At 42.2% G+C, this 25,085-nt stretch overlaps 1 protein-coding gene across 1 annotated transcript; it reads right to left on the bottom strand.

Annotated features, from left to right (window-relative positions):
- Positions 1–1,079: 1,079 nt before the first annotated feature.
- LOC124255530 (bromodomain-containing protein 8-like) lies at positions 1,080–25,085 on the bottom strand. Its single transcript, XM_046689466.1, has 20 exons — positions 24,780–25,085; positions 23,866–23,958; positions 23,148–23,217; positions 20,853–20,902; positions 19,514–19,633; positions 12,487–12,567; positions 11,888–11,961; positions 11,117–11,238; positions 10,776–10,940; positions 9,370–9,610; positions 7,915–8,094; positions 7,380–7,600; positions 6,845–7,004; positions 6,100–6,152; positions 5,272–5,420; positions 5,026–5,106; positions 4,628–4,696; positions 3,717–3,894; positions 2,109–2,192; positions 1,080–1,525 (listed from the first exon to the last, which is right to left on the bottom strand). Exons 2-20 carry the CDS (start codon positions 23,955–23,957, stop codon positions 1,433–1,435), a joined length of 2,283 nt encoding a protein of 760 aa, XP_046545422.1. The 5' UTR covers position 23,958; positions 24,780–25,085; the 3' UTR covers positions 1,080–1,432.

Below are 25,085 nucleotides of genomic sequence, written 5' to 3'. Positions count from 1 at the left end.
TGTTGTCTGTCAGACATCAGCATCAGTGGTCATACAGATTGACGTCTGCAACATACGTTGAGAGGCACCTGCGGTACCTCAGTTTGACGTCTGCTACATGTGTTGTCTGTCAGACATCAGCATCAGTGGTCATACAGATTGACGTCTGCAACATACATGAGAGGCACCTGCGGTTCAACTTGATGTCGGCTACGTGTGCTCTGTTAGACATGACCAAATGTGGTCACACAGATTGACGTCTGCTTCATGTGTCACCTCTGAGATGGGCAACATGCATCACATGTCATGTGCTTGATAGCTATTCCACATATCTGTGACAAAAGCTTCAATTAATGATCTCTCATACGTCAAACATTCACTTACGCTGGGGAAAACATATTTTACACAATTATCTGTCATTATTCTTAGGGTCTGATGATGTTATCACACACAGATGACATACATGTGTGTGTCTGCTTGTACTGGTCTGGTCTTATGCTGGTTGTGTCCCTATTAGGGACCGATAATAATTTATTTATTTATTAATTATTATTATTATTATTTTTATTTTATTTTATTTTTTTTGGGGGAGGAGGAAAAGGAGGGAAAGAATGATGATGATTTAAGGGGAGAATGATGATGATTTTAGGGGGGTTCAGCAATTCACCCCTCTAGCCATAAATTATTAACACTTCGATGCAGTCCCTTAATACACCAAATACATGACGAGCCATTGCTCCCTTGTGATATCCTCATAAAGCCAAGCCAGGCAGGGTAACAACAAGTCCCATCTTTTAGTGTCTTTTCCTATGAAGTTGCCAGAGAATAAAACAATAGACCTTCCTTTAACCAGCAGACACTGTGATTCACTACACCACCTAACAGTTCCTCGTGGTCCTTTGGTGGATGAGTGAATGATTTTATGCCGCTTTTAGCTATATTCCAGCAGTATCACGGGCGGGGATTGACCAGAAATGGGCTTCACACATTCTGCCCATGTAGGAATTGAACCCGGTCTTCAGCATGACAAGCCACCGCTTTAACCACTAGGCCACCACCCCTGGTTCTTTGGTAACAGTAAGCAATCACATAAATCAATATTTTTCATACAGCCATTTACTCTACCAGAAGCTTGATACTGACAACAGGACATCCATACACACACACACACACACACCATGTTGCAACACTGACCAACGGTCAGGGGACACCAACATACCTGTACAGGCAGCTCTTCACTACACCAACACACGCTGCGTTCCAGTGAATGATGATGCAACATAAGCATATATCAAGATTTCTTACACACATCACTGACAATAGTCAAGGCCTGTTGCAGCATAAAACAGTTTAGGCAATGTGAAGGTTAGTTTGAGTGTGTTCAAGGGAGATTACTCCGTGCTAACCAGAAATATTTTATACAACAGACATGCAAAAATGTCTGCCAATAAGCTCAGGTGTCGTCAGCCCGAGTTTTGCGCTTCTTCGTCTTGCCACCTTCTGGTGGCTGCTCTGAGGAAGTTCTTCTTTTCTTTCCCTCCTCTTCCTGGAAGAAATAACATGACCATAAACTACCATACACAGTATGGATAATGGGGTGTTCTTGAACTAGTGTTTGACAGAGCCCAAAGTTAAAGTTTGTCAACTAAGATGTTTTGATTCTCTGAAGATTAAATAATGTACTATTGGACATATATTAAGAAATTTGACTTTTCACAAGAGACACTGTTACTTGTGTGGGCATTCATAATGATACATCTGGACATTGATACAACCATATGTCTTACATACATAAATATTCAGGTTGTAGGTCAATTACAATTTCAAATGTAATTTCAACAATGACCAATTTACATCTTGGCAAACGAGTGAGTGAGAGAGTTCAGTTTTTCGCACTTTTAGCAATATTCCAGCAATATAACAGCAGGGGACACCAGTAATGGGCTTCCCACATTGTACCCATTTGGGGAATCAAACCCGGGCCTTTGGCGTGATGAGCGAACACTTCAGCCACTAGGTTACCCCACTGCCCCGTGTGAAGTAGGCGAGGTAGGTTGGTGTGATAGCCTGATAGAGACAGTTGTAGGCTGAAGGTGCTTGTTCGTAACAAACTAACATCTGTAACGTACCTTCTCCTGGAGCTCTCCACGTCTGGACTGCCGTAACATCTTCGTCTCATTGCTTTGAACCATCAACTGGGTGCTGACATATTGCTGCAAGACAACATACAATCACTGTAAGCTCAACCCATTCTGTACATGGGTACATGTTGAGTTTTGTGGTCTGAACTGCATCTTAAATATGGCTGTCTGGCCCTTTTGCAAATTTGATCCCAATTCTTGAGCAAATTTTATTGAGATGTTTCTGACAGTAAATCTTCAGAGATGTGTTTGCCATATAAATTAATTCAAGTTTAATAAACAGGAATAAGTTTAAAAATTCCAATCACACATTGCCTGATCTATTTACGATCCTACTGTTAATAACTGAACCCAAACTGGACTGACTGACTGACTGAGTTTGGTTTTACGCCGCTTTTAGCAATATTCCAGCAATATCACGGCGTGGGACACCAGAAATGGGCTTCACTCATTGTACCCCTGTGGGGATTCGAACCCGGGTCTTCGGCGTGACGAGCCAATGCTTTAACCACTAGACTACCCCACCGCCCCACCAAACTGGAAGTCAAGTAATGGCTAAATGTTCTACTCTGCTGACTTAGCTTTTTGTGAACAATTATTATCTTTATGTCCAACCATTTAATCAACATATCATTTCCAACATTTAGATATTTTGATATATAGATATAACAATCTTCCATGAAGTGAATATTATATACATTTATTTTTCCCCAAAATTATACTCATCCTTTTTATTCATATATTATGTTACCAGTGTGTGGAGATTGTCAGTGGTTAACACTGGGCTCTGTTTACCAGGCACACAATTTTCCATTGTCTATGTTCAAGCTGGGGTAAGCTGACAAACAAAGGGGAGTTATGTAACTGTAGCTTGGCTATTTGTCTTTTCCAAGCTAGTTGAACACAATGTGTCCTCAATATGCCAGGTCAGCAGTATGTGAATGCAGTACTTTGTGCTGTCTTTTGGGGACATGGAAGCTGATGTTATCAAGAAGTAAGACTTTTAACTGTGAGGTGAGGTGAAATTGGGTTTTACGTCCGTGCTTGAGAATATTTCGCTCATATGACGACGTGCATGCATGTGTATGTGCGGATGCTTGTACTAGCCCAGACTTAAGCTGGTTTTATAGTGCTAGCCCACTGAGATACCATGCCGCAGTGAAGCATGAATACTCCACTCAGACTCCGAGCCGACAAGTCCTTGTTGTACCCATTAATGCTGAGCGCCAGGCAGGGACCAACAAGTACCATATTTTAACGTCTTTTGGTATGACGCGGCCGGGGATCGAACCAGCGACCTTCCGCTCTCCGTGGACACTCTAACCACTACACCACGGAGGCGGTCACTTTTTATCTGTTCACACTGATACTTGCTATTAATTACCATACAGTACGTCATGTCTGCCAGACTTAAGCTGGTTCTAAATTGTTGTGTGATCACTCTTTGTTATGTATGGAGAGGGCATTGTGGATCCACTTGTAAAAATCGACCTGATAAAAATAAATGACAAATGATTAATGTAAAGACTGATTTTTAAGTCTTAACACAAAACTAAAACCCTTAGAAGACAAGTTAAAAGATGTTGTCATGGTTACCTCAATGTGTTGCATGACATCATTGTACATCTCGGTGGCCATCTTGAAAACAGGCTGATCGGTGCTGTTGTACATGATAGCGTTCGTAAACATCAACATCATATCTCGCTGGAACTCTGGCGTTGTCCGTAACACTCCTGTTTCAATATTCTTCTTGATGGTACCAAGGTCCATTGGTCTAAACAGATTCCAGATAACCATGAAAGTAAACAATAGAAGCCAACAGCAGGACATTCATCCAACAAAGGACAAGAACAGCAGGACATTCTACAACCAAGGCCTTGAAAAAAGGAATGCTCAACAACAAATGACTGAAACAAAGGATGTTACACAAGCCAAACCATTAACACCAAATTAGGGGTGGTCCAATTAATTGAAATAATCGAAGATTGGTTGCAGTGACTAAACGACCAAGCAATCGATCATGTTTTCTCATAATCGAACACAAACAATTCTGGAACACTTTTCATTAACAAAATATTTCACAAGGTGGGTTTTGTCTGTTACATTTCATAAGCACTAAAAGCTCGTTCCAAGTCATGATTGAATTTATCTTAAAGACTCCAAGAAATTTATGTTCCTAACATACTAGTCATCCTTTAAAAAACCCCAAAGAACTACATGTTTTTTTCCTTATTTTTTTGAGTATTAAAAATTTCATAAATGACGCTGACCAATTATTTTCGATGATTGATCGGTTGTAATGAAGCAATCATCAATTATGATATTTTAACCAATTCCCAACACTACACCAAATACCAACTCATTATTTTTCAAATCTCAAGTGCAGGTTCAGAGATGTTATTTTGGAAATCTGTACAGCATATATTAATCAGATCTAAAATCATGTCATTGTTCACTTGTGTACAGGTTTGATACTTGTCTCCCTCTCACCATACTTCCCAACTCACCTGTGCACAATTCCCTTGTAGCCAGGAGCTATTTCATTGGTGACAGGGTGCAGAAACACATTGGCATATCTGTAACAGACATTACACAGTGTTCAAGTCTTAAGGGTAAAAACAGTTCATTTAGAGGTTCCTCTCAAGCCTTACTTGATCTCCCAAACAACATTTGACCAAGTTGTTCTCTCAAACAATACATAATACTATAGCTGTCATACTTGTCCTTTCAAACCACACACTTGTTTCCTTAAACCACAGCTGACTTTTTCTCTCACACTCGCTCTCTCAAATGACAGTTGACATGTTCTCTATAATCAACAGATGGCTTGTTCTCCCCACAAACATGACCCACTTACTCTCTCATACCACAGCCGCCTTATTTTCTCAACCAACAGTTCACTTACTTGTGGTTGGCCGCTGATCGCCACACCAACATGATTGATTTCTTCCATGTCTTGAAGGCCTTCTCATCCTCTGTGTCACTACTTGAAACAGGAGAAATGCATTATGAATAACTTTGTACGTGTTTCATATACACCTTAGGAAATGAAACACCTCACAGATGAAGACATAATTAGAAAAAACTAATTTGAATATGAATTATCATTTAAAATATCACCAATGTGTATCTGTGACTGATATATACATACCACATGGACAAGGAGGCAGGACTGTTTGGAATGGATTCTGAGAAGATGGAGCCACAGGTAGGTGCAGGATCATCACTCTCTCGCATCTCTTCATCAGACAGATCAACATCACTGTGTTTTGAACTGGCATCGTCCTTCTTGTCATCATCCTGTAGAAAACACACCACGTCATGCAGTTTCTACACGATGGTGACAGAGTTAACCTTGATGAAACTATTACTTGGCATTATCATATTCTCTATGTGACATGTGAACATTATCCCTTTCTAATGAGAGCATTATCATTTTAGATGTCTATACATTATTACATTCCTGATGTAAGATCCTTTTTTATCATGCTTAAATGTGAAATATTTATGCTATGAAGTTCTAGACATGAGATGTTTATGTTATCAGCTTCTAGGTCTAAAATATTTGTATTCGTATGTATCAGATTCTAAATGTGAGATATATATGACATCAGGTTCTAGACATGAGATATTTATGATATCAGGTTCTAGATGCGAGATATTTATGATATCATGTTCTAGATGCGAGATATTTATGATATCATGTTCTAGATGCGAGATATTTATGATATCAGGTTCTAGATGCGAGATATTTATGACATCAGGTTCTAGACATGAGATATTTATGATATCAGGTTCTAGATGTGAGATATTTATGATATCAGGTTCTAGATGTGAGATATTTATGACATCAGGTTCTAGACATGAGATATTTATGATATCAGGTTCTAGATGTGAGATATTTATGATATCAGGTTCTAGATGTGAGATTTTTATGATATCAGGTTCTAGATGTGAGAGGTGTGAAATGTTTACAAACCTGCACAGATCTGCGTGAAGGCCTCCCTCGTTGACCCCCTCGACCTCCGCGTCCTGACAAAATAACACATGCAGATATCAGTAAGGCAGTTTTGGATGGGGCAGATATAACAATGGTGGATCTCTCTTGTGTTAGTAAATTTGGCTAAACACAGCTTCAAAGAGTATTTCAGTTGTATCCAAAATCTCATCCAAACGTGGGAGAAAAACGTGACCACTGTGGCTAAACCCAACACGAGTACAGTTACACTGACTGACTGCGTTTAGTTTTACGCTTTTAGCAATATTCCAGCAATATCACGGTGGGGGACACCAGAAATGGGCTTAAAACATTGTGCCCATGTTGGGAATCGAACCCGGGCCTTCGGCGTGACGAGCCAACGCTTGAACCACTAGGCTACCCCACTGCCCCAGTACAGTTACAGGTGAGGTGAGGTGAAAATGGGTTTAACGTCGTGCTTGAGAATATTTCGCTCATATGACGAAGTACAGTTACAGACCGTGGTTACAGACTGTGATGACAATCCTAGAAACATGACACCTAGGATTTGAGAGTGAGTATGGTTTAACGCCCCTTTTAGCAATATTCCAGCAATATCACGGTGAGGGACACCATTAATGAGCTTCACACAGTTGGCGTGATGAGCGAACGTTTAACCACTAGGCTACCCCACCGCCCACCTAACAAGGACATGATACATGCTGGTGTGGATGAAGGAGAGGCATACATATGGACCATGTCTCACCTTTCCTCCGGCGCGGCTTGAAGGACTTGCCACCGCTCTCGCTGACCTTGGAGGACACGGAGCTGGCTGGTGATGCTGGGTCTTCCTTGATGGATACTTCCTCATCCACACACACAAAACTGCTGCCTGCAACCTCGCTGGAGTCATCGTCTTCCTGCAGCTGGAAATTAATCGTCCATGTTTGAAACAAAACTGTCTACATACATACACATAAATGAAGCAATCTAGTCACACACATAACCAGAGTTCATCTCATTACCACTCTGTTATGTCCCTCATCTGATAATAGTGATATCATTCCTGCCTGACTAACTGACTGACTGACTGAATTTGGTTTTTATGCCGCTTTTAGCAATATTCCAGCTACATCACGGCGGGGACACCAGAAATGGGCTTCACACATTGTGCCCATGTGGGGATTCGAACCCGGGTCATCGGCATGACGAGCCAACACTTTAACCATTAGGCTACCCCACCGCCCCGCCTGACCAACTGGACTTGCCAGAGCAGCGGTCATCTCGTCCGTGTCACTCACCTGACTAGCAGTCACCTGCTTCCCACCGCCCTTATGTTCCGGTCGGGTTAGCGGAGTCAGTTCCGCCTGTGTCAACTCATCAGCTGTCCCTTCATCCTCTGCAACATCATCCTTGCCATCCCCACCATCGCAAGATGGGTCACATGACTGGTCAGCTGACCCTTCTTGTGGATCGCCATCATTGGAACTGACCTCGACTGCCGTCCACATCCACATTGACACTCTCATCAGCTGAGTCTAGAGAAACAACATCAACCACCACATAATCAAAGCAATGTTTAGAAAGACACGTTCAGGAGCAGAAATCTGAATCAATTTCCCACCTATCCAAAATCATAAATGGTCAGTCCCTTTCTAATTTCAGTTTATTTTCACATTTTACCCACATGAGAGGCTGGCTTAAGTCTGGCTATTCTATTATTCCGTTCATATTCGAATTCTTTGAAACCCTTACCAGAAACCTTGTCCTTGGAAAGATTCAGGCTCTAGATAGAGATGAGGTCTCTCTTAGGAGCAATATGGTGACACTACCTACCTTGATCTAGTGGATCTGTGGACTTGGGTTCGCCAGCTTCCAGGATATCGAGAGGGGAAGGTACTTCGGTCACGGTGACGACAGGTGTGCTGGTGACAGTGGTGATGGAGGACGAGGTGGTCTCAGAGACTGGCTTCGGCTGTGCCCTTGTGAACAACAGCTTCGACAGAGTGGGGGCAGCTGAAGATTGAGTGAAGGGGTGTATTTAACAAGCATACAAGTAATAGAGGTTCTATTAAACTAAATCAGAATCCATAACCAGCAGTTATCACAGACAGTCTTCAATGCCGGATGAGTGAGTGAGTTTAGTTTTATTCCGTACTCAGCAATATTCCAGCTCTATGACGGCGGTCTGTAAATAATCGAGTCTGGACCAGACAATCCAGTGATCAACAGCATGAGCATCGATCTGCACAATTGGGAACCGATGACATGTGTCAACCAAGTCAACGAGCATGATCACCCGATCCCATTAATCGCCTCATACGACAAGCATGGGTTACTGAAGATCATTATTCTAACCCGGACCCTCACGGGTATAATGCCGGATGAGACATCAGGCAGCTCTGATGGAATGATTTTGTGCAAAATTTTTAGGTTTTTCAATGTACATCCATCCAATAAATAAAACTGATCATGTTTTTCAATACTAAGTACTGTTGTTTGTAACACGATAACTTATGATGAATATGACCACACATATTATTTTACATTTGGTGCAGAACTTGTGTTGGTGTGTTTAACTTCCTGTACTGTGGTTTAAGCTAGTCGTTCTTTAGGCTTTTGGTGCTGCTTAAAGGGCAGACTGTGCATACATGTACATGGGTGGAAATAACCCCTTGCCCGATGTCCCAGTCCAGTGCTTTTTTCTGTCGGGCAAGCAAATTTGTATATCACGCTGTACCGGTGTCCAGTTGATTTACCAATGTTAATTATGTTGTTTATTTAAGAAATGAAAAAGAAAGTCGGCCAATAGTGGAAAATGTATCAGGGCAAGTGATTTTACACGTGCCACTGTACCACAGTATACTAGCTGTTTTAAAGTGATTTCCGACCCTGATGTACATGTAAAGGAAGTTATAAAAGAGATGATGTTACAACATTTGTTTGGTGTTTATATCATGGAGGTCTGTAAATAATCAAGTCTGGACCAGACAATCCAGTGATTAACATCATGTGCATCAATCTACGAAATTGGGATACAATGACATGTGTCAACCAGACAAAGGGTAAACACATAGTTTTGAGTAACCAATATGTCTGTTCCCTGTAATGCTGATTCGAAAACTTGACATGTTTTCAGATATGCTCACTTTTTTTTAGGATTCAATGCCAGGTAAATCTTTTCAACCTAGGGCACTAGTCAGTACCATTACAGAACACAATCCCACCAATTATGGTAATCCTGTAATCCCAGCCATGGATTAACAGAAAGTAGAAGAGTCGTTGACTTACCACATGATGGGGACGTTGGAAGGGACTCTGTGAGGGGTACACTCTGCACAGCACTGGCTGCGATTTTCATTTGCTGCTGCTGCAGTTGCTGTTGCTGTTGAAGCTGCTGTTGTGCTTCTCTGGCTTGATTGACAGCTGCTTCCCTAGCCTGACTCACAGCTGATTCTGCTGACTGCTGCAGCTGTAGAGCCAGCTGCTGTACCTGCTGGGCCTGGGTGAGAGCCTCGGCCTGCTCGGCTTCCTGGAACAGTGAGTGGGTGGGTGAGAGTGGGTGGGTGGAGTGGGTGAGTGGGTGGGTGAGTGTGTGAGAGAGAGCTGGAGTGAGTGAGTGAGAGCTGGAGTGAGTAAGTGAGTGAGAGAGAGCATGAGTGAGTGAGAGAGCTGGAGTGAGTGAGTGGGAGAGAGCTGGAAAAAGTGAGAGGTGAGTGAGTGAGGGAGCTGGAGTGAGAGCTGGAGTGAGTGAGAGAAAGCTTGAGTGAGTGAGTGAGAGAGAGCTGGCGTGAGTGAGAGAGCTGGAGTGAGTGAAAGAGAGCTGGAAAATGAGTGAGAGCTAGAGTGAGAGCTGGAGTGAGTGAGTGAAAGAGCTGGAGTGAGTGAGTGAGTGAGTGAGTGAGTGAGTGAGAGAGCTGGAAAAAGTGAGTGAGAGGTGAGTGAGTGAGAGCTGGAGTGAGTGAGGTGGGGTGAGTGAGAGTTGGAGTGAGTGAGAGAGCTGGAGCGAGTGAAAGAGAGCTGGAGTGAGTGAGTGAGAGACAGCTGGAGCAAGTGAGGTGAGGTGAGGTGGAGTAGGAGTGAGAGAGAGCTGGTGTGAGTGAGTGGTGGGTAGTGAGTGAGAGGTAGAGTGAGCAAGTGAGAGCTGGAGTGAGGGAGAGAAGGAGTGGGTATGTGAGCGAGCATGTAGTGAGTGTAGACTCCAGTGATAATACAACATGTGTCCCATCTTTTTATGCCAAGCCAATTCAGCTCGTAAAATATAATCACACGTAACATCACAAAGAGCATTGCTAGTGGGCCATAGAGAACTGAATTATATCTCCCTTGCAACAAGCTCACACAATGTGCGAGTTCAAGTCTTTGAAGGGCATTTAGGAGTGATACACATAACAGGTAACAAACAACAGTTACAATCTTTTGAGCATCAGTTGGTCTGACTAAGCCAGCGAATGAACCAATGACATTCAGGTATCTGGAGAAAGAAAGAGAGGGAGAGCGATTTTATGCCGCTTTTAGCAATATGCCAGCAATATCACGGAGGTGGGACATCAGATATGGGCCCTACACATTCTACCCACGTAGGGAATCGAACCCGGGGTTGTCGGCGTGACAAGCGAATGCTTTAACCACTTGGCTACCCCACCACCCAAAGTTTGATGAGAGAAGGATGCAGAATGACAAATGTGACATCTCACGTTTTTCAGCTGTTGCAAGCTGTTGGCAGACTTCAGTTTACTCTGCAGTAGAGATGACAGAAGTGGGGAGGTAGGTGGAACAGCCTTGGTGCGAGGTTCAGGCTGTTGTGCCGAAACCCCTAATGGTGTTGTGGACAGATGCAGTGGTGTGTCATCATCACCAATCTGAAATACATCACCGAACAATTAACCATAGAATCAACACATCAACAATACCATTACCATGGTCACATCTCAAGATACATGAGAAAATCATCAATCTATTCTAAAGACGCCTCTGGCACACGTGTACCATGACAGCACATCCTAAATTCAATTTATTATGGTCTGTGACCTCTTACCTTCGGAACCTCAAGCAAGGGGAATTCTGGGTAAGATTCCTGCGTGTCTTCCTGTTCTGACAGACTGCTCTGTGAAGTGACAGACGGACGTTTGGGACCCAACACGCGTTTGCACTGCTGGGCTGTGAATAACACACATACATGACATCAGATGATGCGCTCTCACTCTACCATGTTAACATTAGAGACATTTAAATTGCTGAATAGAAGATTCATTGGAAGATCAAGTTGAAGAAATTGTCAAACAACACTCCATGCACAATATTACATAACCAAACAAAGGATTTCATTCCATCAGTGTTATGATTCAACTTGCCAAACGACAGGTGTTTAACAGCACATTGTGTCTTAGGGGGTAACAACATATTGTGTCCTAGGTAGTAACAACACAGTGTCCTAGGGAGTAACAGCATATTGTGTCCTAGGTAGTAACAACACAGTGTCCTAGGGAGTAACAGCACATTGTGTCTTAGGGAGTAACAACAGTGTCCTAGGGAGTAACAACATCTTGTGTCCTAGGGAGCAACAACATATTGTGTCCTAGGGAGTAACAACATATTGTGTCCTAGGAAGTAACAGCATATTGTGTCCTAGGGAGCAACAGCATATTGTGTCCTAGGGAGCAACAACATATTGTGTCCTAGGAAGTAACAGCATAATGTGTCCTAGGAAGTAACAGCATATTGTGTCCTAGGGAGTAACAGTATATTGTGTCCTAGGAAGTAACAGCATAATGTGTCCTAGGGAGTAACTGCATATTCCGTCACTCACCTTGAGCCTGAACCCTGGCATCCTCCATTGCTTTCTTCTCTGCCTCCCTTGCAGCCTCCTCAGCAGCCTTCTCTCTGAAATATCAACATCAAAACGCTGATAACAACATTATCAATAACATTGCTAACAACAATAAACTTTATAACAACGCATCCCAGTCAGTCCTAATAACATAAATCCATGACCCAGCTGACATGTACACCCAGTCACACACCTGCCAACATCATTAGAAACATCAACCAACTGACAACAACATCTCAATTACATCGCCTGATACCCATGCTTCCCTCTCACGCACCTCACAACATGAGTGAGTGAGTGAGTTTAGTTTTACGCCGTCCTCAGCAATATTCCAGCTCTATGGTGGCGGTATGTAAATAATCGAGTCTAGACCAGACAATCCAGTGATCAACAGCATGAGCATTAATCTACACTATTAGGATGTGTCAACCAAGTCAGCAAGCCAGACCACCCGATCCCGTTACTCGCCTCTTATGACAAGCATGGGTTACTGAAGATCAACTCTGACCCAGATCTTCACAGGTCCCAAACAATACAATATGAACAGGAAATAGCTGACATGAACATAATCAACGTACGCCTGCATCTGTTCCCACATCTCCGTCAGCCGATCATCGTATTGTCCAGACTTTATGCATTCCACATCTTTCTTCAGTTTTCTGAGAAATTCAAACATGCATATAATATTTATTCTTGAACGATTTTGTTTGTTTGTTTGTTTGTTTGTTGCAATGGTTTACAATTTGCTACGAATGACTTCACAATTACTATTTTCATTTCTATGTAAAGCAAGGTTAATTGTTAACAATACTCTTATTTAATGATCATGGATTTAGCAGTTAACAGAAAAATGTAATTTTTAGAGTAAAATTGATATTTTATACTTATCCTGACTCATGCTTATTGCTTATTGCTTGTCTTCTTCTTCTTGCGAACATAGTGGAACACGTGTATCTCCCAATTGAAGTTCCCTTCAATTAAAAAATCACTAATTAGTACTCACCACGAGTTACCTCCCTTCCACAAGCGCGGGAACGAGGGCGCCACCTGAACCCATGTGCCTCACTCTCTCCTTTTGTTTCGAGCCCGACACTTTATTTTTCGAAGAAATCCAAAGTGTTAAGTGGGGAGGACGGGAGGAGCTTACCTCATGAGTCAGGATAAGTATAAAATATTACTTTTACTCTAAAATTTCATATTTTTCCTTATCCTGACTCATGCTTATTGCTTGTAGAATCCGGACGGAAAAGGAGGTGGGAATAGGAGGTGGGAATATATATACTTTGGATTTTAATAATTAGTGATTTGAACTGTGATGATTGTAATAACCCTATGGGAACTTCATAAAGGCACTGAACTGATGAATTCCTGCTGTTTAACTTATCAGCTGCCATATAAAGGTTATTACAATTTATTGAATATGATAAAAGTATATACAACATTAATGTAAGCTGAAGCTATTAATGTGATAGTATAAACTTCTGTGAGTTTATAGTGGATACTTTTATAAATTAACCAAAGTATTAAGCTTAAGATATGCATATATTTAAGCTATAATAGTATAGTACTGTGCTTAAGATATAATTATAACTTAAGCTGTATAATAGTAACCAACTCCTTAGAGTTTGTTAGCTAATACATTTATGCATATGACCATATGACTGAGCTTAAGGATTGATGAAACTTAAGCTGAACATATATATAGTAGCAAAACTCCTAGGAGTTGTAAGCTTATATATAGTATGATATAAAAACCATAGTACTGAGCTTAAGATAATAAATTAAACTTAAGCAAAATATATAGATAGTATGTAGCTATTAGTACTGTTATCAGATAAGTATAAAATCTGTAAGATAGACTTATCTTCTCCGTGGAACTGTCAACTGTTGAGCGAGGACCATGGGACCCGAAATGGTGGATACCTGAGACGTCCTCGGTGGTGATATCTCTCAGATAGTGGTTGGCAAACACCATATCGGATCTCCAGAAACATCCCTCCATTATGGTATTCAACGAGCAATTCCCATGTAGAGCGAGAGTTGAGGCTAGCACTCTAATTTTGTGAGGATTAGAAGCTCTTGGGGGTCGAGTCCTGCAGCCTTGTAGGCACGTAGTGGTATGACAGTTCTGATCCAGATAGAGATCGTGAGTACGTGAGACTTCCGTCTCGCGAGCTGTAGATATAGGGATAAATAATCTCTTGAATTTCCCTCTACTCTGTTTGGATCGTTGGAGATATATTTTCAGTGCCCTCACTGGGCATAGTGATAGATCCATCGTCATCATGCGGTCCAAGTATGGATGGGAGAGCTGGGGCGTGGAATAATCTGTCTGGTTGACCTGGCAGTTGGTTTTAAGCTATAAAATCCCAGCGAAGTCCCAGATGAGCGATGTTATGAATATCATCAAAGCGTGTTCTCGTGACCGTAGCTAGTGCTAACAGGAATAAGGTTTTGTGGGTCAGTGATTCAAACGATGTAGATAGCAATGGTTCATAAGCCTCACTAGTGAGGTGTTGGAGCACTATATTTAGATCCCAGGCTGGAGCGTGAAACTTCCGTTTCTGATCCTCCAATCGGAACGCTCGTAACAAAGCGAGTAACTCTGGTGTTTTTGTTAACTTGGCCCGTTAGCATAGTTATGACAGAACTTATGGCTGCAAGATAAGTGGACAAGGTTGAGCCTTTTAGATTCTTAGTTTGCCGTAGATAACATAAGAAATCTGCCACTTGAGGATGTGTAGCATATCTGGCTGTAAATCCTTTCTTAGCAGCGTAATTGACAAAACTGTGCCATTTGTCATCGTACAAGTTACGAGTTGAGTTAAGTAGTGCAAGCGTGACCGCTTTAGCAGCTCTGGCAGAATAACCTCTCTTATTCAGACATGCCTTGATACAATCCATACGTGAAGTTGGAATGCTTCTGGTGTTTAGCGCGTGTGCGGATGTATCAATAGATTGGCGTTGTGGGAGCTGAAGAATTGGTTTCCCATTACTTGAATGAAATCTGGAAACCAAGTTCTTGCTGGCCAGTAGAGGCTGCGATTAAAATCAGATGGAGGCTCTGCGTTTGACTGATTTTCTGTAAGACTTAATGGGATCAGCGCTGGGAGGCGGAAGCGTCGCACGCGTTGAGTCTCTCCCACGATATGCTTAGTGCGTCCGTTGCCCATGCTAGTGGATCTGGCACTGGCGACACGAATGTTGTCAGTTGCTTGTTGAATCGAGTGGCGAATAGGTCTATCAGTGGAGATCCTATTTCCATGATTATTTGATTGAATATCTCTGTGTGGAGCATCCATTCTGTCGGCGACGGTTGGTGTGGCCGAGAGAGAGCGTCTGCTAATACATTCTTTGCTCCTGGAATGTGGCAAGCTCTGACGTGTATGTTTAGATTGTCGATTAAATCGAACAGTCTGAAACATCGAGTCAGTAGGTTCTGTGACCTTGTTGAACCTTGTTTGTTCACATAAAACGCCACTGTTGAATTGTCTGTGTGAACCATCAACTGAGCGTTCTGTAGTATGTTGCTCCAGTGACTTATGGCGTTTATGACTGCTTGCATCTCTAGCAGATTTATGTGACATTTGCTCTCTTGATTGCTCCATAGGCCTGACGCTGTCCTGCCAGCAAGGTGGGCTCCCCAACCTTGTAGTGACGCGTCTACGTAGAGATGTGTGTTCGATTCCGGCTCTACTAAGGAGACGCCTGCGCAAACATTCAATCTCTTGGTCCACCAGAGTAGATGTGGTTTGACATAATCTGGTAGACTGAATGGTAGAGGGTCCTCGAGATGAGCATTGATGAGGACTTGTAACGGACGTAATTGAAGCCTGCCTCTGACTGTCAAGTCTTGAGCTGATGTGAGTAGTCCCAATAGGCTCTGCCACTGTCGTAGTGGTAACAGAGAGAGTAGGGCTTGAGGAATAAGTTGTTGGATCTTGATCCATCTGTCCTCCGGGACTACAATACGATTCTGAGCTGTTAGAAATCGTATACCTAGAAATTGCAGATCTTGCGTTGGTTCTAGGTCCGACTTGAGTAGATTTACTAACCATCCTAATTGTGTTAGTAGCTTGATTATAAAATTCAGCTGTAGTCTGAGGCGGCTGTGGATCTGGATCCACTTGTATACCGTCGTCTAGGTAAAAAGCGCTGCGAAGACCTTGACGATGTAGGTATGAGACAATAGGCTTGGTCACTCTTGTGAATACCCAAGGGGCCCGATGTGATTCGAAGGGAAGAACCTTCCATTGGTAATGTTTCCGTCTAGGATAAATCTTAGATATTTCCTTGAGTTGGGATGAATCGAATGTGTGTAGATATGCGTCTTGCAAATCTATGCTGGCCATGTAATCTTTGGGACGAATTAAATGCGAAGTTGCGGTAAGTGAATCATGCGAAACGTTGGTGGTTTGCATAGATATTCTCTGTTGAAGATGCTCATGTTGTATATGAGACGAAACTTCTCCTTGGATTTTTTCTTCGGCACTAGGAAAACTGGGGAGTAGAAACCTGGTACGATGTTTCGTTGATCCAGAACTTCTAAGGCCTGTTTGTTTAGTAGAGTAAGTACTGTTTCTCTTAACATAGGTAGTTGTGCCGGTTGAACGTTGAACCCTGGGGGGTTGACTGTTAACGGAGGCTTGGCCTTGAGTTGTATTAGATATCCGTGCTGTAGGATGTTGGATACATATGGATCTTGTAGTTTTCCCAGTGTAGCTGAAGGCGTCCACCCACTTGAGACGGTTGTACTGGAACGGCTTGGGGTGGAAGACTCCAGTCGTTCTGAACCTGAATTTCATCGTCTAAATCCACGGGCACCTCTGGATGATCTGCCTCTAGCTGATCCTCCCCTAAATTTGTTGTATGGGCGACGAAAAGAATCCTTGGGATCTTTAGCTGCAGCTAATTTCTTGTCCCGTGCTTTCTGTAGCCCCGAAAACTTAGACTTGCCTGAGTACCTCTGTGTTGACTGTTTAATGACGTTCGCTAAGGTATCCATGGATCTGATCATAAGAACCTCTCTCGAGTCTTTAGATACTTCTTTAGAGACCTTGTTTATGTTGCCACCAAACAGTAAGGGCGATGACCATGGAGCTGTGTATAGAGATTCTGTAAATTGCTTATCCCAAGAGCAGGAGGCTAGTAAGCCTTGCCCGATTGAGCCATGGTAGTAGTTTCAGTAAGCGCTGACAGGTGCTCTGTAAGAAATTGGTGGTCTCTTTTCTGCATGAGTAGAGCTGAGTAGATCATTCTATCTTCCTCCTCTGTAGAATTCTTGAACTTGGTGATGAGAGTTTCATTAATCGTTCTAGATCTATTCAATCCAAAGAACATCCTCCTGGCGATGGTATCTAGTTGAGCGAATTTGCGATCGTCTACTTTGTAACTTCTGGACTTGGCATCGCTGATTAATTTAAATTTGTCATCAATATCCTGGGCCTTGAAAAAGGGGTCCATATTGTGTCCAGCAAATTTCTTGGCATTGAAGACCGGGAAATGTGTAGATTGGACTTTTGAAGATTTGGAACAGGCTGTATCCAAATTACCGCTGCAATCGGGTCAATAGGAGGTAAGGTGATATTGTCTACATCATCATCCTTCATCAGGTAAGTCTGAGTTGAATTCTCATTCTTCGATGGGGAAGCAAGTTCACCATCCAGTATCTAATCTCAGCATCTGAGAAAATGATACCTTCTTCCTCTGATGTAGGGTCACATGTCGGAGTCCTAGATCTGTAGGACTGACTGAGTTTAGTTTTACGCCGCTTTTAGCAATATTCCAGCAATATCACGGCGGGGGACACCAGAAATGGGCTTAACACATTGTGCCCATGTGGGGAATCGAACCCGAGTCTTCGGCGTGACGAGCCAACGCTTTAACCACTAGGCTACCCCACCGCCCCAGATCTGTAGGAAGATCTATGTGAGGACTGTGGTGAACGGACTGACGAGTGGCTAGTGTAAGGAGACCTTGGAGGAGACATCCTCGGCGAACGCTGGGGACTTCGCGAAGCTCTTCTAAATCTTCTGGGCGAGGTAGATATGGAGCCACTTAGCCTTCGCGACCTTCGCAAATGTATCGAGTCAGTGTCCGAATCGACATATGAGCGCTTGCTTCGCGAACGACCTCTGTGTTCTACAGGGTGTGGGCTCGGCGAAGCGCTCCTTCTCCGCGATGTCCCTCGCAACTGGATAGGCTCTAGCTCCTTCGCCGAGGCGGCCTGGGACTTCCTTTGCGAAGTGATCGCTACGGGCTGGGTTGCCCTTCGCGGAGGCGCGTTTGTGGGCTCTGGGGCCCTACGCGAAGCCAAGGCGGGCTCTGGGGCCCTGTATGACTTATTAAGTGTTGGGCTCTGGGTCCCGTGGCTCTGGGGCCTCTGTAAACCGTAACGGTCCTCCATCAGTCTCATGATTTGGTTAACCAGGTCGTCTGGGACAGTCTGCGCTGGCGTTGAGGGTGGCCTCTCTGTGAAAGTGACGGGACCCTCAATCGTAAACTCAGGCGTCAGCGTAGGCATCTCTGGTTGCGTGTTTATCTGCGCTGTAGTGACGGTAGCAGATACTGGACGTTTCTTATGACGTACATCTGGAATGATAATCGGAATGTCATCATCATATAAACATAATTCTGAGACAGGTAGAATATCGGAGGCAAAATTATTTGTAGCTTTCGTAGATTTCCCTTTTGACGAAGCTGTGGACCTGGGGGTTCGAAGCGTACGTTGAGATGATGTGGACGCTTTCCTAGTCTTAGACTGTGAAGACGGAATGTCTTGAGATGCAGGTCGCTTCTTGGACATAGCGGACTGCGTCCCACGCTTATCCCCCGAGGGAAACTCCGGCATGCCACCAGCCGGTGGCGGGTCGTCAGTCAACAGTTGACAGGGTATAATAGCTTCCGATCTATTAGCCATGACTGAAGATTGTTTGCGAGATTTATCTGCCTTCCGTCTCAAAACGGAACATAAATATTTATCAAAGGCAGAAATTGGTAAATTAATACATAATTTACAACGAGAAACAATAGAACATGGAGTAATGCAACTAGGGCATTTTAAATGTGGATCGGTAGCGGAATAACGTAGTTTACAACCTGTGCAGATTCTCATTAACGTAAACTGCTGAACAAACACGGCGAACCGTGAATAAAACAGCAGAAACACGACTAATAATCAATGCAAGTTGAATAAGGATACTAGTTACACCTCTATAACTGAATATAAGAGGTACTAAACTAAATATAAATAAAGGATATAGTGTGTTGGGAGACACAGGCACTCTCACGTCCAGCTCACTGGGCGAAGGAGGAGAGAGTGAGGCACATGGGTTCAGGTGGCGCCCTCGTTCCCGCGCTTGTGGAAGGGAGGTAACTCGTGGTGAGTACTAATTAGTGATTTTTTAATTGAAGGGAACTTCAATTGGGAGATACACGTGTTCCACTATGTTCGCAAGAAGAAGAAGACAAGCAATAAGCAATAAGCATGAGTCAGGATAAGGAAAAATCAGTAACTTTTGAGGAAATAATTCTCGATGAAAGCCAGAAGATGATGATGATGATGATGATGATTCATGAAGTACAAAGAGATTTTGCCCAACTTACTTGTATCTCTGTTGTTCCCCCAAGGCTATTTTACGTAGTTCCTCAATTCTCTCCGTCATCAGCTTCCTGAATATCTGATCAGCAGGCGTGTCAGTCTCTCCTCCATCGCCTCGTTTCCGTCTGACAGAATTACAAAAGAGACATGTTACTATCATACTTGTGAACTGAATATCTTTTGATGTACCCTAAGTGTGGCTATGAAGCCAAAAGACTGACTGAGTATGGTTTTAAGCCGCTTTTAGCAATATTCCAGCAATATCACGGCAGGGGAGCATCAGAAATGGGCTTCACGCATTGTACCCATGTGGGGAATCGAACCCGGGTCTTCGGCGTGACGAGCCAACGCTTTAACCACTAGACTACCCCACCGCACCTGAAGCCAAAAGAGAAGGTACATCAAACAGTATTCAACAAGGATAAGCCTACTACAATTTTATCAAACCACCATTTGCATCATAGACCTTTATTAGAAACTAATTTTTGCCTATACTCTGATAAATTGTCATTAAAATTTCCGTAACTGAAAAGACAAACTTCCAAATTTAAATCAGGATCAATGAAGAAATACATTATTGCACTGAATTCTAATTTTGAATGAAATATTCAAAGCATCCAAATGGCACTAGACATATTCTTGAATCCCTGGGTTTATATGAGGCACAACTATCTGTCCAGTATGCACAAATGTTGAGACTGGACACAGAAAACCCCAAAAACTGCGCCCAAAGAGATACACAAAAATCCTGAGAGTGTACCAACAGCGCATCAAGAGTAGTCATCTGTGTCTGTTATTTCACCAGTCAGTCATGACCACTGTCCACATAATTCTAATTCATTCCAGGCATAATTCTAATTCAATACCTTTCCTCATGTTATCAGCAAGGACCCATAAAATGTATTGATATGGGGGTGGGGGGGAAATAGAAAGAGAGAGAGAAGGGGGAAGGAGAGGAGAAGACAGAGGAAGGGAGAGAGAGAGGAAGGAGAGAGAGTACTGATTGGGGGGAGGAGAGAGAGAGAGAGAGAGAGAGAGGGGGAGTAAGGAGGAAAGAAAGAGAATGAGTCCCCTGGACCCCTGCTTTTGCACATCAAGGCAAAACCCTGCAATCCTATATGAGTTCCTGGAAATATGATGCCAGTTGCTGTCGACTACAAACACAGTCTGTGTCTGTGCAAATAAACATCACACATTATTAACACTGAGATCTACTGAAAATGGTTTCAAATGAAAGATTCCAACTTGGATACTCAAAATATTTTTGAACTGACAGCAAGGATGAATTATTAAATATTATATTATTTATAGACACCATGATGTCTATAAATGTAACTGACTTACTTGGGTGTTTCCACCTTCTCTAGGAGATCGGAGTACTGCAAGGCACAATTCTGAAGACACGAGATGACATAATTACTATAGACTTACAGGCATAGGTTCATACTCAAGTGCTACTGCTTCTCATAATATCCAAGCTGTGAGTTAGCAAGCTTGAGAGAGTGAGTATATTTTTTCCGTCACACTCAGCAATATTGGTTTTACCCTGCTTTTAGCAATATTCCAGTAATATCACGGTGGGGGACACCAGAAATAGGCTTCACACATTCAGAGGTACAGATAAGCTGCGTATCTGCGTAAATTATTCAAACATTTATGTGAAAACTCAATTCTTACCAAGCCTGTTGCGTACAAGTACGCTTGAATTTTTGTAAATACTCAATATATTTTATCTTACATGCGTACACACAAAAATGTCAAATCTTTGTTTGCGTACAGGTGCATAGATAAAATAACTGAGGTACATTGAGAGGTTCTATTTCAACACATGAACTAGGCAACTTGCAGTCTTTCTTATAGTTTCTCATATTACAGATCCAATATAAATAACATTTAGCGTCATTATATTTTTACAATTAATGGAAAATGACGAAATACCCAATTGAGTTTGAATGAGGTGGGTACAATTTATTTGATTACTCAAAGGAAAATTAGGATACCCAATTGAGATGAGCACAAGCGAGTACATAACTCAATGACCCAAAATGTTATCTGTAGCTCTGCACATTGTACCCATAGCAAGCTTGAAGCAAGAGTAGCAAACACCATATCTTTCCTCGTGTGTATGTTGTATTTGTCAGTTAAGATTGCAGTTCAGATAAAGTATTTGGTTGAGCAACTGGCTTAAACTGCACAGTACTTTTACAGCACTGTAAGGTGTGGAGAAAATCAAGCAAAGCCAGCAAGTTTATATGCATATATAGAGTGGGGAGGTTGGACTGAAAAATTATCTGGAAATATAAGAAGGTCCTGTCTTAACTAATGTTAAATGATTGGCTGAAAAATGGCCATATGACGTATCAGCCAACTTAAGCTCAGTGCTCAGAGGTTGATGGACATCCTTATTATCAAGTGAATTACACTTATTTCTATCAGATAGATTACCTTGGATGACTTCACTTATACATACTGGATGTGACATCAGTATCTTTATGTGTGTTATCATGGATATACTATTCACACTTTACTAAGGATCAAATCATTGATTCAACAGAAAACTAAGATGTGTGGTAAAATTTGGTTGAAATATCTAAGCCTATTGTAAGAAAGGATCCAAGTTTTCGGTATAACTGCTTATTGTGGATCCCATACCTGCTATTGACAGGTGTTGTGTACTTGTCAATGACCCCTGCCATGATTTTGCAAAATGGTTGATTGGTGCCATGAATACCATTTTTATGGTTACACATGTATCAAGTGCATACGGTTAGCTTACAGTGGCTGTTTTCCTAAAGGTGTGTTACCATATCATTATCTATCCAGTTTTAAAAGGATACAATGTCAAATTACAAATCTACGTTTAAGTAAAGTTGCTAATTTTTGTGATCCTTAGCAAAGTGTGAGTAGTATATAAGAATTCATTACAGTAAATTGATTAGTCACCTCTTATCACCTTTATCAAAGTGAGTGAGTGGGTTCAGTTTTATGCCGCACTCAGCAATATTCTAACGATATGGTAGCAGGTCTGGAAATAATCGAGTCTGGACCAAACAATCCAGTGATCAACAGCATGAGCATTGATCTGCGCAACTTTACCAAAGTGGAATTGAAGAAGACTGATGGACTTGTTTGTGTTTAACGCTACTCAGGAGTATGGTTTTACACCACACTCAGCAATACTCCAGCCATATGGTGGCAGTCTCTTAATAATCAAGTCTGGACCAAACAATCCAGTGATCAACAGCATGAGCATCGATCTGCGCAACTTTACCAAAGTGGAATTGAAGAAGACTGATGGACTTGTTTGTGTTTAATGCTACTCAGTGAGTATGGTTTTACACCACACTCAGCAATACTCCAGCCATATGGTGGCAGTCTCTTAATAATCAAGTCTGGACCAAACAATCCAGTGATCAACAGCATGAGCACCGATTTAGGTAACTGAGTTACAATGACATGTGTCAACCAAGTTCATGAGCCTGACCACCTGATCCTGTTAGTCACCTCTTAGGACAAGCAGGTGTTGCTGAAGACCAATGCTGGCCTGAATCTTCATGGGTTACTGATAGATTGAAGGATGCAGTCCATGACAGGGATGGATGATGGAGTGAACTGATTAAAGGAATGATATTGACTTACCTTCTGGGAGAACCAGTTAGATGGTCGCTGGCTTTCCACATATGGCTTGATAGCTCTGCTTACTGATACCCTACAGAAAGAAGTGCATTGTGTCACAAGTCAATGAGTGAATGACTTTATTGCAGTAGAGGGCCACAGGCCCATTACACAGTGCATTGTACAATAGATATAAATGTTGATGGAGCGCGCATGTCAGCTGGTGGTGAGTGAGTGAGTTAGTTTAGTTTCACGTCCCATTTAACAATATTCCAGCAATATCATGGCAGGGAACACCAGAAATGGGCTTCACACATTGAGACCATGTGGGGAATCAAACCTCATCAAAGCCAAGATTCCCCAAAACATTGACTTTTCATCATCTAAAGTTGTGTTTATTGACAACCTGCATTCATTTTCTCAAATAAAATTACATAAAATTTGGGGTGGCAATTGTCCTCACTATTATAGTAAAAATATCTGGGTGGCAATTGGCGTAGGTGGCAGTTGTCCTAGTTGGTAATTGTCCGGCGGCAATTGTCCGGGTAGCAATTGTACGGGTGGCAATTGTCCTGCTCCCATTTTAATGCAAAGATGAACAGCAAACAGAACGAGGAAATGTACAGAGAGCACAGTCAAGCAAGTCTCAGAGTCAGATACATGAGTTAGAAAATATGATTTAAAAAACCCCAATACAAAACACTAAGACAATAGATAAGTAAAGAGTGATTCAATCTCCTACCAGTTTTGGTCCCCACTCTTCATGACAGAACACGCCAGAGCGAGCTTCTCCCTCGTGGACCATGTGTCCACTGGTCCCTGGTGCAGCTTCATCCTGGGCAACAAGAGGTCATCACAGTCATAATCACAACTACAACTACAAGGCAAGGAGTCTGTACTTCTAACACATAGATCTAAGATTGGATGCAGTTAACAAATCTGGGTATCATTACATCAATGCATGGACCAAACCCTAGACAAAAAATATGTCAGGTACCTGATGCAAGTGTCAACCTAAAATATCTTGAAATTGAGGCATGACCCTAGAATAAAATGTGTCTTAAAAAACAATTATTGATGCAAGTGTCAACCCCATGAACAAAATGTGTCCTGCAATTAATGGATGTGTCAATCAGCATATTTTGTTGCTGTTTCACTGAAGACAATGAGTTATATATCATCTGTTGACTTGTAATTGTATTCATTATCCAGTATTATGGTATGACCTAGTAATTGCTCAAAGAGGATTTGTTGCAGCCCTTTTGGCTACCTGGCAAAAATATTAGTAGCCTTATTGCTACTTGGTAAAATTAAACACTGAGGTCTGGTTAAGATGGTTAACAGTGACAACATGCTGTCAGACCTATTTGACATTAATAACATTATCAATGCAGCCTATGAGGTATATCTGCCAATATATTATGGTGTTCTGCTTGAACAGTAATTCAACATAATGTACTTGAAATTTGACATATGGCACAAACGGTTCAAAGCAATATTTGAAAGCAGTGCACTTCTGCAGATTTCAAGCAGCACTATGTGACGAAGCAGTAAACTCACTTTGTTAATTTGGAATGGCGCCGCATAAACTGCACTCTAGACCAATATCAACATGTTCTTATAATTGAATCAAGAATGCCATAAGTACACATTTACCTAGTGTTTGTGGTGACTTGAGGTTACAAATTATCCAGGTAAGTTGGATGAAATACCTCAATCTTCAATATTGTGAAGCACTCAAGCAGGGTTTGAGACGTCAGAATCCAACATTCTGATGTGTTGAGATGGTATCCTGAGTGGTGAATGGACACTCAAGATGTTTAATATAGACTTCAATCTTCGACTAAATCTCAAAGCATAACAATGTAGATATTGACTACAAAAGCAAAGCACGGCTAACTTGCCGCCATTGTTTCATTTTCTGCTCATGGTTGTAGGGTTCGCTTTAGCGTTATTGTAGAT

This window comes from Haliotis rubra, unplaced genomic scaffold (assembly GCF_003918875.1).
Source record: "Haliotis rubra isolate DU_JTF1 unplaced genomic scaffold, ASM391887v1 Scf602, whole genome shotgun sequence".
In the NCBI taxonomy this organism is placed as follows: Eukaryota; Metazoa; Mollusca; class Gastropoda; order Lepetellida; family Haliotidae; genus Haliotis; species Haliotis rubra.
Note: the sequence above shows the minus strand (reverse complement) of the source record. Positions and strands in the feature narration are given on the sequence as shown.

Bases quoted from the DNA above. Each gene is read 5' to 3' on its own strand.
- LOC124255530 (XM_046689466.1), bottom strand. From the start codon at position 23,957: ATGAAGCTGCACCAGGGACCAGTGGACACATGGTCCACGAGGGAGAAG. The intron at 11,962-12,486 runs GTACGTTGATTA...TTGATATTTCAG, and splicing joins ATGTGGGAACAGATGCAGGC to AGAGAAGGCTGCTGAGGAGG. The intron at 6,153-6,844 runs GTGAGACATGGT...TTATTTTGTCAG, and splicing joins CAAGCCGCGCCGGAGGAAAG to GACGCGGAGGTCGAGGGGGT.